The following is a 13,596-nucleotide window of genomic DNA, read 5'->3' as shown; positions in this document are numbered from 1 at the left end:
ATGTATTTTTTCAGCTCAAAATCAGTGGTATGAGATAGACATTGATATTAACAGGCAATTTGAGATTGGTTTACTTTTTGTTTTTGTGGAATTATTAAATGTATGCTTTGGTTGATGCAACCAACTAGTTAACTGTGAAAAATGGCAAATCAGTGTTAAAACACACAGAATATAAAATAAATGTAAAATGCTAATCATTTTATAATGTTGCTATCCACAACTTGCACAAGTTTATTTTAAGAAGAACATCCCATATATGTCTGGCATTATTTAGATCTGAATATGTACATTAATCTGCTCTTTTTGCACAAAATATGCTGACATTTATTGTACATGACCCATTTGAAGCTAGTTTGTGCAGTTGTTTTTAGTCTAACAGTGAATACAATATAAGCACGCTTCAAGTCAGAGAAACACTACTAGAGAAAAAAACCTTGTACGCCCTGAAAGGGACCCAAAAGTCCCACAATACTCCCGTTCACATAGACTTAAATAATCAAAACCTGTAGTAATACTTGCAGTTATCCCTTTTATGTTAATGAATACTTGGAATCAATATAACTCTTTAATAACAAAACATTATTTTTTTATGTGATTTGTTAATTAACTATAATTCAGTTTGGTTCAGACTAATTAAGTAGAAAAAAGTTAAATTAAACTGCCTGCTTGTAAATGTTAAGCGACAGCTAGCCCAATACCAGTATTGCTTGACCAAAACATGTCTCTTTGCAGCTTGCCTTGATTATGTCATTTGGATCATTTGTTCAGATGGTAGATTCTAAACATTTTCCAGAATTCAACCCCACCCCAATAATGTGCCCTTACAATAAATATCTCTACCCAAACTTTTCTTGCCAAATTTAATTTCACCTAAAATAACATACATTGCACCTACTTTTTTGAAAAAGCTCAAGATATGTGTACCTTTTACCAATAAGATGAAAGCAATACTGCTTAGCTTTGAGTACATAATTGTGACTCCAAAAAAAGTCATCAGTTGTTTTTCTTGCACAAGGCCAATATTTCTGAGTTGTTAATGAAGGCACAATGAATGATTAAAATTTGTATTGATAGATGTATCTGCTACTTTTGTCTTCTATGATTTTGACCCAACATTTGGCTTTTCTGTATGCATAATACACCCGTATTCTGATATTAGCATTTTATTCAGTATGCAACATAGAAACAGCAAATTAGAGAGGCTTCAGATGTTTTTTTTGCCTTCCTCTGGATCAACTGGAAGGTTATATATATAGGCATTATGGTTGAACTTGATGGATGTATGTCTTTTTTCAACCTAACTTACTATGGTATTATTCATAATTGTCTTGATTGCATCAGTACATCACATTATAGAAGCTACTACAATTCTACTACTACAGATTTCATAAGCAACAAGATTACTCTTGACAAAAATTGACTTTTATTAAGTCTACCTCGTCTAAGGGCACTGAAACTAAAATGCTATACTGAAGAACTCTTTCAGTGGAAGTAAATGAGAGGTTTGCCATACAGATGCAGTCAGTAAGTTTTCACATTTTGTCTCACCATGTTCAGGCACCATTTTTGAGTGTTAAAGATTGCCTCTAGATGGTGCTAGAGTGCAAAGACTTGCTAGCAAAACACAATAGAAATCCCCACAGACCATGCACCACCCGGTGGTGAATTTTTGTATTGTTTATCCCTGTGTTAACTGGAAGAGAAATAATGCAATAACATGGTAAAGGAACTTGGCTGCATTTGTATATCAGGGATGCTTTAATCAAAGGAGCTTCAGGAATGCTAGCTGCCCCCCTATTCTTTCTGAGCCCATCTTAAATGCCATGCTTGCTTATTCATTATGTTGTTTGTAAGGATTTTTGGCAGTTCATCTCCAAAAAGGAAATTACAGTAGATTGTTGTTTTCATTGTCTAGAGAGGTGATAGATTTAGGGGCACATTTACTAACCCACGAACGGGCCGAATGCGTCCGATTGCATTTTTTCGTAATGATCGGTAATTTTGCGATTTTTTTTCGGCATCTTTATGATTTTTGTGTAAAAACGCGAGTTTTTTGGCGTCTTTACTATTTTTGCGTAAAAACGCGAGTTTTTCTGCGTCTTTACGATTTTTGCGTAAAAACGCGAGTTTTTCGTAGCCATTACGAAAGTTGCGCAAAGTCGCGATTTTTTCGTAGCGTTAAAACTTGCGCGAAACGTTGCGCCTTTTAAGTTTTAACGCTACGAAAAAGGCGCGACTTTGCGCGCAAGTGTTAACGCTACGAAAAAATCGACTTTGCGCAACTTTCGTAATGGCTACGAAAAACTCGCGTTTTTACGCAAAAATCCTAAAGACGCCGAAAAACTCACGTTTTTACGCAAAAATCGTAAAGACGCCGAAAAAATCGCAAAAAATACGAAAAAGTCGCAAAATGTTCGTTTCCAATCGGAATTTTTCCAATTCGGATTCGAAATCGTGTCTTAGTAAATCAGCCCCTTAGTGTTGCTGGATTTACCTGGCTGATAAATTAGTTTCTTTCACCTGTTGCCTGCTGCTTTGCTGTGACCTAGTCCCTTATCTAATAAAAAACATAGGGATCTTTTTCTCAAGGATGTCACGTTATGCAATGTTAAAATCATTCAACATACTGTAAAATATCCAATAATGCACCTTTAAAAGACACTGCAATACTTTTAATTCTTTTGGATAGTCCAAAATAGATCTGAGTTTTGCTTGCTAGTTAATTCATTATTCTTGTTTTTTTGCCAAAGTTTATTTTGACAAATTGATACAATAATTAATGAGCAATATAAGCCAAGTTTATGCACCGTTTAATAATTTTCATCCACACTTTCAGTTATTTTTTTTCTCTGAAGCTTTAGCTTTGCAACAGCATCATTTAAAAAAAAAAAAAAAAAAAAAGTACTTTATAGAAAATACAGTTGCTGGTGTCAGAGGACCATCTTTTTCTGCCAAATGTGCCCACTGACGTATTTGCCTAATCAATTTTTGTAGCAGATGCTAATTCCGAGCCAGTGAGCTGAGAAGAAACAAGATGCATTGCATGGATCCTCACACATCAGCAAACTCTCAATAAACTGTAATCATTGCAAAATCTTCCTGCCTACAATATATGCAAAATTACTAAAAGGCAGATTATTTTTTTATAGCAGTCATACTGGGTTGAAACAAAATAGAAAACACATTTTTTTGTTACATAAACTAAAGATATGTCAAATAGTATAGAACCTTGTTATCAACATGAATGCAAGCAATTATGTACCATCCATTTTTCTATCCAGCTGTGATAGACTTTCTACAGTAACTTTGCTACAGGACATACTGGATTGTGAGGGCATCAAGTCCAGAAAAATTGAGATGATGAGAGATCCCTTGCTCACTTCCGATTAAAGTGGAGGCTGCAGTTGGAAACACTTAGCACTTTGCTTTTCTACTATTCACAATGTATAATAGATGTTTAGTGCATAAAGAAACAGTAGGTTCTCAACAACTTAATTAATTTTTCTTTCTGTTGTAATTACAGATTTCTGTGGCAGTTTTTACCCTTCATAAAAGTTCTTAATAATAATACTTTTTGAAAATTCCATCTGAATTAGAAAGTGTCAATGGAAACCTACCTTAATTTTCCCTAAGTGATCCTGAAGTGAGTCAATCAACAAATCTCCTACTGGTTGCCAAGACCCTTTTAAAGCCTCTGCTTGATGCAGTTTATGGTCCAGTTCATCCATTGCTTCTTGGAGCTCCTGCAGTCTCTGAAGTGCCTCATCTAATTTTTTCTGCCAATCAGTAGAGCGCAGGTTCAGCTTGTCCCATTCAGTTGACACATCATCAACTTGCTTTTGTAGAACTCTGCTAATATTCCTGAACTGTTCTTCTGTTTGTGCTTCTGCAATGTAATATATGGTTTTTAAAATATTGTTAAATGGCATTTGACTTATTATCCTCACAGCTTCTTTGACTTATTATCCTTCCAGCTTATTCTAGCTTACCTAGGTTTCATATAATAAATAACTTCTTTAGCTGTACCATGATTAATGATGAAGAGCATTGTTCATAAAGTAATCCATGTATTAAATGCAATAAACTGTTTCAAACATACCTATTATTTAGATGCTTGAATCCCTGTTGTGGTATTCTTGTCATTCATTAAGGGGTGTTTTTTTTTAAGCTTTTATGCAGGGACTCATGCATACCATGCTGCTTGGTTCATTGTTAATTATTACTTGTGACATAATGAAAACATAATGGATAAGTAGTAATCACAGTGTGGAACATTACGTTTTTTAGGAACTCAGAAAGTTTCTGAACGTATGCTAGAAAACATTTTGAAATAGTGACATATTGCTGCTAAGCACCTGGCAAGTACACTATTGCACATTTCTGCCTTTTCAGAAAACGTTGGTGTCAACAATTAATTATATTTGGTTGGCAGACTGTATCAGCAAGCTCAGCCTTCTAATACTTTTATAGTCAGTTTAATATATAGGGAAACTGTGCATTTTCTGCAATTAAAATTATTAGGAATACATTTTCGAACATACAGTCAGAATTTACTAGCAGAAAGTACTAATTGCTGTTCTAAGGTGCTATGTCAACTTGCCTTTGAAACTGGCACAGTGATGAAAAAGTTTTTTTCAAATGAAATCCCTGTACATTTTTATTAAACAAACTATGGCTGTTCATTGGCAAACCATTTATAAATGTTTATTTACAAGAATAATTTGTTAATTAATTTATTTAGAGAACCATTTTTGGAATTATTTCTAATTCCGACAGGCGTGTTGCCCTGGGGCTAAATAATCGAATTAGAACATCAGGTATAGGCGCCCACTGGTTTGTGTCGATGCGGTCCCCGATCTGAAAAATCAAACCTGCCCTATCGAGATAACATTACTGTTAAGGTTCAAAAGTAGCACAAAGCAGAGCAAAACTTCTGTTTTTCAAATCATCAATAGAACTTATGACTTAACTGAACCAGTGAAGACAGAATTAGATATGAGGATACTGATTTTAAATGGCCTAATTTAGTGGTAAAAAAGTGCAATTAATGTAATTTTGGGCTACATTAAATTACATTTCCCATTAATTAAATGCATTAATTAAACCCAGCAGGATTGTTTTGCCTCCAATAAGGATTAATTATATCTTAGCTGGGATCAAGTACAAGATACTGTTTTATTAAAATGAGAAAAATGAAATCATTTTTAAGAATTAGAATGATTTGCTAATAATGAAGTCTATGGAAGATGGCCTTTGGACCTTCCTGGAAAACAGGGGATCCCATACCTGTATAAGAAAACATTTTTTGCCAATGGGACACAAATCTGGGTATAAATGGTAGGCGCAGCAGGCATTTGTAATATTGTAGTGTGCAAGACTGGAAAAAAGTGCCACAAGAAAGTAGTTACTAATTTAAAAGGTTGTGATCATGTCTATGAAGATTCTCATTCATCAAGGTCATGATATACAATGTCTAGTAGCAAAAACATGTTCAGAACATACAGTATCTAGTAGAATTAAGTCTAAAGCAACTGAACTTTTTGAGTTTTCTTAAAAACATTTCATCACTCATATTAGTGGCTTCTTCAGGTCATTAGAGTTAAGTCCAAAGCAACTGAAATTTCTTGAGTTCTTTTGAAAATGTTTCACCATTCATGTGAGAACTGAAGAAGTTACTCGCATGAGTGGTGAAATATTTTCAAGAAAACCCAGAAAGTTCAGTTGCTTTAGACTTAATTCAACTAGATACTGTAGGTTCTGATCATGTTCTTGCTAAAGCCCAAAAGACCTATGTGTTTGTAGTGCTGAAAATAATGAAATCCCCACTTGAAGGTTATAATAAAGGATATAATAATATATATAATATAATTTAATATATATAATTATATAATAATATAATGTTTTTTTTAAGAAGCCTTACCTATTTTTTATCTGGAAACATTATGCTCACCTACTCATACTAAGTAATGTTTTTGCCAGTATGATATGGGACCAGAGGAAGTAATTAAGGTAGAAAAAAAGGGGCTTAAAGGACTGAACAAGTAGTAGGCCCCAGACTAACAAGAATATGAAAGGACTATGCTTCTTCATACATGGCATATGTTTTGCACTTATAATTAGTGTTATTCTTGTATCCTTGCATCATCCTTGTATAATAACAATTATTTACTAATTTACTCTTTACTATGGAAAAAATACCTTTTGGTTCTTGGTGCATTCTCTCCATGGTTTCAGAAGGCTGATCATCTAAGAAAATTCTCACAGTATCAATAGCATTCATGATAACAGGCTCTTTCGTTTTTATCTCCCTCTTGAAGGCCTGCACGATAAAACGCCAATCAATTCAATGGATTCATTGCATCACAATACTAATGTTAATATGATCAAATACCCATTTCATAGTGACTTAACACTGTCATCACAAATTAACTGGTTTAATATGTGCAAGCAGAAAGTAGATAATATCTCTATTTTCCCATAGTACAGAAAGATAAATAATTTATTTAAGAACTGTAATAAAAAATACAAAAAATACCCATATATTGCATCACCCAGACCCAAAATAAATGCATAGATAAGGAACTGGACACAATAAATACATTTTAGCCTTTATTGCCACAGTTTAAAATAACAAAAGCTAAATTATACATGTGACCACTGCTTAGTCAGGGAGTGATAGTGGCTTAGTTGTGTGCGCCAATTAATTGTTTCATATCTACCCTTGTGAACTTGAAGCTGTTGTCCACAGTTTATATGTTTATTCAAGAATAAAACTGTGTGTGTTTTAGTTTTGACCGGGTGTCATCTACATATCTTAACCAATGATGCAATGCTGTTTCTTTGAACAAGTTCAAGACTCTGCTTTCTACTTACTCTATGAAGGTTTGCAACAATAGGAGACACTGGACCATGTTTTTGCCTATAAAATATAATCTTAAGAAAGTAGTTGGCAGTGTAGAACAAACTTGGCCTGGGTTGAGCTACATTTGCTGCTGATGGTGTTCACTTGAATAATGATGTAGTAGAATAGGAAACTGTTGTCTCATCTGCCTCTAATTTTACTTTACGAAAATGTTGCTGACAAAGTTCAGAGTTCTGAAAGTGATTCACCATGTTACCAACAAAGGATATGTTTTACATAACTGAGTTGATGGGCCGAGGCTCATTCCTTGTGTATATTAGAAAGCCCATATAAGGCCCGAGTGGTTTCCTTTAGAGGTACAGTAGTGATGTAAAAACCAGTTGATTACATTATCGCTTTTAAGCTGTTGCAAACAAAAAATCCTTTTTATTGTAATGGGAGAATATCTTGTGTGGTTCATATGTATCAGCATCGCTGAGTAGTATAGCTTTCAAGCGATAGTATGATGCTTAGCATTAGTGTTAGTGAAAAAAATTTGCAAAACTGCAAAGATTTGTAAAATGCATTCCATTTTGGCAGGGACTTTTTCCATAAAATGCCAACTTTTTTCTGTGGGACTTTTTTTTTTGGCCATTGGAGTCTATGGCTGTTTTCTTGTGGCTTACTTAGCATCACATTACATCTCCTACTTTAGTCTCTATATTTTCTTGGCCTACGTGGCACTGTGCTTCCCTGGATTTCACCTTATCTCTCAAATTCCTCTTTCAGTGTCTCCTACAATGAAGTATCATCTTCTTACCACTTTCTGTCAGAGTTCCAAAAGGCTCTGTCCTAGGCCACTTCTCATTTTCTCTCTATACTTCTTCTCAGGCCTGTATTTGTGGGGAGGCTACAAAGGCCCGGGCCTAGGGAGGCATGCCGCCCAGCCGCACCAGAATAATTTGCTTGTCTTTAGCGCGTCCTCTCCCCACGGTTCTGAAAAGGGTGCAGCCTCGGGGGGCCCTTTAGAGAAATCCGGCCCCGCTTCTTCCCTTGGCAAACTTATCAGCTCATGTAGTTTCAATACCACATCTATGCTGACAATACTGAAATCCATCTATCCTTGTCTGATCTCAACCCCGAGCTCTTAACTCACATGTCTTTTTGCCTATCTGCTATTTCTACCTATATGTTCCGATAATACCTTAAATTAAACCTCTCTAAAGCAGACATTGTTTTATTTTCCCACCATCCAACACTCAGAACGTTCAAGAAGTAAACAACTCCATTATCACCCCATCTTCCCAGGCCCAGTCCTTGAGGTTATTCTTGATTCTGCCCTGTCCTTCACTCCTGATTTTGTGTCATGTAATAAATCAAGTCACTTTAACCTAAGTACAGACTTTTTGCCCCCCTGGCATCCATAGCAAGGCTAACACAGCTATCTAGGCCTGAAGCCATACATGTAATGTTCATATATACACACATAGCAAAAGCCATTACTAGCTGTATATTAATTAATATGAAAGGCCTTCAAATCAAACTTTGTTAGAGACATATGACAATGTTGGCAATTTAAAATAATTTTTTTCATTAATATTCTTTAGAGATTGGCATGTTATTTCCATTTAAGTGCAGTTGCTTAATTTAGAAAGATCTATAGTTTAAAGGTCCTAATGATACTTTTGAATCTTGAGATCACTTAAAAATGAGCTAGTCAATATACATTATTAAAAGAAGAACAGAATGCCATTATTGTATCTGCTCATATGACAAAACGAAAGGCTTAAATAAAGTAGTTTGGTTGTTCATTTGTCAGCTCATATATTATGCATGTTCGATTTTCTCAGCAGGACACACAGGCTGTTGGAGAAGTTCAAGAATTCAATAAAATTAGCTTAGAATCGTTAGCTGTAAATTAGACATTCATTTAGGCTAATTCTCTTATCAATGTTGGTCTGTTCTCCTTTGACGCAGCTTGCCCTGATAAACTTATTGAATTTTCTGGGCGATACAAAATGTCTTCAAATGTCACTTTTAGACTTAAATGCAAGCAACTCAAATCTGATATAAAATAAATAAAAGGAAACAAAAAATAAGAAATATTAATTTCAGAGTCAAAAAGGAAGCAAATGAGTCTCTTGCAAAATCATATCTTTTGTTCAAGGATGGCACAATTAAATGCAGCCTTTTATGATTATTCCTATCACTATTTTCTGCAATGCGTATTGAAACTTTCCATTTTTATACTTCACCATTTAAGCTTGTAACCACACTGCAGTAAAGACTAATACTTCTGTTCAGTGTACTGTGAAGCTGCTTCTCTGTGTCAGGAAAGCTCTTATCTACACTAAAATTAATGTAGGCAAGAGATTTTGGGACATACATAAGTATACCTACCAGCATATACAGAAGAATGCAAATATTAACTGAAAAATGAAAAAAAAACCTACATAAAAAAGACTGGTTTAGACATCCCAGTTTTTATCTTTACAAATTTTTATTGCCTCCTTTGGCTCATTGATAAACAGTATATGCAATATCATAAATTCTAAAGATACTGAATTGTTAAAAAAATAAAATAAAAAAAAAAATATATATACCGTATATATACAGATTCAAATATAAAAGAAAGACCTAAACAATGCTGCAATGTCATATCTCTTTGCAGGGTGATTTTAGCATGAGCTAAGCATTCTAAAGAGAGCTTCAGTTAGCTGTGGAAAATTGGAAGGCTGAATTTAAGGAAAACCTTACATACATGGTTGACCTTACAGCATTCCACTAACACCCTTCAGTTGTTGGTGGGGTAGAATTCTCAGCATTGCAGATCATTCCAAAAAATTACAGCAAATACGCAAACAAATAATACTTAATATATGCTTGAATTTACGGCAGTGTCTGCCCAACTTAACCTATTTAAATGGAGTGGGTCCCAGGGCTAGCAGGAGCCTATGAGTAAGTGCCCCAATAAGGCATGACATGCTTTAGGTTGTTCTTTTTGTCCTAATAAATTATATTTTGACTTTTTATTTTCCACTACTGTTTCAATTATTGATGGTCATTTGTAGTTCAAGTAGACTTAATCCCAGGGCTAGTACTCTAAATAACATGCCCTAAAATGATTCTAGGAGAAACTGATAAAAGGCAATAACTAATTCAAACAGTTTAAACTACCAGAGCAGATAACTACTGAAGCCTACAGGTGCCAAGTTTGCCGAGTGTCTTTCTGACTACTCTGGCTGAGAGCATAAAAGGCACCTACTGGATACTATTTTATGTTGAATGTATAGCCAGCATACATTCTCAGCCACACTGTTTATCTGGTTCTACTGTTACAGACTGGGAAAGTGCAGCAAAGTTCTTGTGCTATCCAGATAGCCCACGTAAGCATGCATCATGCCATTTGGCTCTCCTTGTGTACACTGACTACTTTGGCACCACATCCCCTATATACATGTGTCTCTTCTTTCCTTTTTTCCAAGCGGTATCCCCAAAGGAGCTTTGATAAACACTGGCACTTGCAGAGTGCTCATCTTTTCGTAAGTGTCTAAAGTGGAGAAAGCCTCCACCATACCATGTGATTACTAGACACAAGCAAATGCCGAATATGGCTAAGAAAAAAATATCTAAAAACCATGTAATGATATACTGTATACCCATAGTGAGAATTATGAATTTATCTATGTAAATATGACTTGTGTCCAACTACAGTTGCAGCAATCCTCTCATTACTAGTGAGTGACTTAGTAAGTGACCAAAGTGAGAGTGTAGAGAATTAAGTTTAAAGTAAATTCCAAATGTGAGACAAGCCCATGGATAGATACTGTAAGGCAAGGGTGGCCAAAACGTTGATCGCGGTTCACCAGTCAATCCCCTGTGGACTTCTGGTGGACCGCATCTAAGTCAGGAAATGCGGAAGTGCGGTGCGAATGCGGAAGTGCTGCGCTTTAATTGGGTATGCATACGTATGCTGCGTCACATATGTACGCAGGGAGGAGCCAAAGTTGATCGCTGCACGAAAAAGTCTGGGCACCCCTGCTGTAAGGTATCACCATGCTTTCATTCCTATTAGTTGCACAAGTTTAATATATGTTACAAAATTATCATTTAAAAATGTATTGGTACACAAATATTTGTGGTTAAGTTGTACCTTATCTGAGATGCCTTAAAGTTAAAATTGTAACTTCCTTATTTAATAAAGTTTAATAAAGTTTTTGTAGGAGAGTTAGCCAGAGCAACCTTCCTGCCCTTTATTTTTCTATACGGATTGTAAATATCTCATATTATGACTTTGTTTTGCATCAAATAGAGAGAAATATAGCGCAGTAAAAAAATACATTGCACTGTTCAAAAGGCATCACATCAGATATGTTTTATGCAAAACCATAATACTCACATTTTATGCCCATTGGCAATTCATTAAACATTCAAGGAAAATGTTGTAGAAAAGATTTAGGATGCTACTTGGTCTTTAAGGTTATAATCATGAATATTTAAATCTCAGACACGGGCAGGAACTTGACACCACAACAATTTCTTTTGGTCAACCAATCCATAAACTAGTATAGACTATTGATTGATCCGGAGGCATATGTTAATGCTAAACTGTATTTACTTTTATATTCCCAGATGACAATTGATGGACACTTGTTTATTGAAAAGCTGCAACAAAATATAGTTTAAGATACATGGATGCAGAAAGCTAATTTGATTTTATAGAACCTAATTAAAGGTACTAATATATATTGTAGAAAATGTTAATTCTATGTAATGTTAATTCAGTTGGAAGGAGATGTAAGCTTGTGATAAAAGCACATTTTAGATTGCTGCAGGGAAGGTACTGCAAATTGCCACAAGGACAAGATATTTAATACCTGCACTCCTTATTTAAGTAGCATTAATTATTGAGGGCCCAATGTAATATGCTGCATTTATACTTATAATTTATTTAGATTCTGAAGTAACCATCAGAAAGTGGGATATCAGCTCTATCCCACATAGTGGGGTGTGATAACAAAGTCAGGATGCTGCAACTATATGACCCTCAGTGTACATTTCATTTATACTCCAAGAGAAAGTTAATCTAAAAATGAACCTTTAGCATGTTGCTGACAGTAGCAGTCTAAGTGATACTGTATTTGCTTTGTGTTTTTATTTCCTATGTTAAAATTTTGGAGCTAATTTGAAGAAGAGAACAGGAAAATTAGTAGCTGGAAAAGAGCACTCACTTACAGATGCACACACTAAGCTTCTGGTTGGTGTATTATACTACTTGCTGTATATTTAGCAGTATTCCAGCATGCAGATCACATGCAGGTCACTTCATGAAAGAGTACAAGGGAGACATACTTCATGCTTGGAGGAACTTAGGGGCTGCTTAACCCTCCACGTGCCACATGCTGTAGAATCTATACATAAAAGTACTATCGTTCCAGTGCAGTAGAGTCTAAGGTTGTAGGTTTCTCCCTGTGCATATTGTATTCTACATCTGACCTGTATTTGTTATTTCAGAGGCCATATTAATTTTTACCATAGATACAATTACAGGGCCCTGTGGATTACTGCGAGAAAAATACACAATAATATCTATATAGGGTGATTACTTCATATGGGTAAGCTTAAAAATGATCAGTGTTGGATAAATGGTTTCAAAAGGTTTAGAGTAAGTGAGTTCTGCTGTTCCAAATGTGTCCATCCTGTGGACAGTTAGAACTGGACTGATAAAAGTAATGTCAGAGAGAGCTTTTTTACTTTAATAGGTTGGTGCCTAACAGATATCACTGTAACCAGGCCAGATTTTAAAAAAGAATAAAATATACACTCACCTAAAGGATTATTAGGAACACCATACTAATACCTTTCTCTGACCTCTAGCATCAACAAGGCATTTTCGCCCACAGGACTGCCGCATACTGGATGTTTTTCCCTTTTCACACAATTCTTTGTAAACCCTAGAAATGGTTGTGCGTGAAAATCCCAGTAACTGAGCAGATTGTGAAATACTCAGACCGGCCCGTCTGGCACAAACAACCATGCCACGCTCAAAATTGCTTAAATCGCCTTTCTTTCCCATTCTGACATTCAGTTTGGAGTTCAGGAGATTGTCTTGACCAGGACCACACCCCTAAATGCATTGAAGCAACTGCCATGTGATTGGTTGATTAGATAATTGCATTAATGAGAAATTGAACAGGGGTTCCTCATAAACCTTTAGGTGAGTGTATATATTAATGCACATTTTCTGTGGTGTGTGTGTATGTATATATATATGTACTGTGTCCACTTTATTATATGTATTTGATGGAGATATGTGTTCAAATAATTGCTTCCCTGAAGGATGCATTTTCATAAATGCCTCTGGTTAAAGTGCTGATCTGGTCACCCAATTACACATCAAATTATTTTTGAATCATCTGACATATTTTAACATTTGCTGAAGACAAACAGAGTAAAAACATTTCTGTGTTCTTCTTAGGTTACTTTTATTCCCTACAGTAATGTTGTGCATGTATTTCATGCCATTTATTTTCTTATTTAATCTACAACCCTATATGCATATCTAGGCAAATTTTCCAGATGCTGAATATTTATTTTTAAGTAGCAATCCAGCACACTTTAAAAGCACCATGTTTACATTCATTGTTCCAATAGCTCCAGCCAAAGGAGAATACAAATATTGTATGTGTAAAGTGTACATTAATTGCAACATCTAGTATTAAGACTGGATATTTCGGATAATTTAGGGATAGTTA

The 13,596-nt window shown here is 35.2% G+C and overlaps 1 protein-coding gene across 3 annotated transcripts in view; it reads right to left on the bottom strand.

Annotated features, from left to right (window-relative positions):
- Positions 1-13,596, bottom strand: part of dmd.3 (LOC105946662) — a 1,093,908-nt gene that overhangs the window by 264,921 nt on the left and 815,391 nt on the right. For all 3 annotated transcript variants that reach the window (XM_031897001.1, XM_031896997.1, XM_031896998.1), the window contains 2 exons: positions 6,199-6,319; positions 3,618-3,886 (listed from right to left, as the gene is read on the bottom strand). In XM_031897001.1, the coding sequence (XP_031752861.1) occupies positions 3,618-3,886; positions 6,199-6,319 (390 nt within the window). The remainder of the gene's footprint in view (positions 1-3,617; positions 3,887-6,198; positions 6,320-13,596) is intronic.

This window comes from Xenopus tropicalis, chromosome 2 (genome assembly GCF_000004195.4).
Source record: "Xenopus tropicalis strain Nigerian chromosome 2, UCB_Xtro_10.0, whole genome shotgun sequence".
Classification (NCBI taxonomy): domain Eukaryota; kingdom Metazoa; phylum Chordata; class Amphibia; order Anura; family Pipidae; genus Xenopus; species Xenopus tropicalis.
The sequence above is the reverse complement of the archived record's forward strand: the minus strand, read 5'-3'. Positions and strand labels throughout refer to the sequence as shown.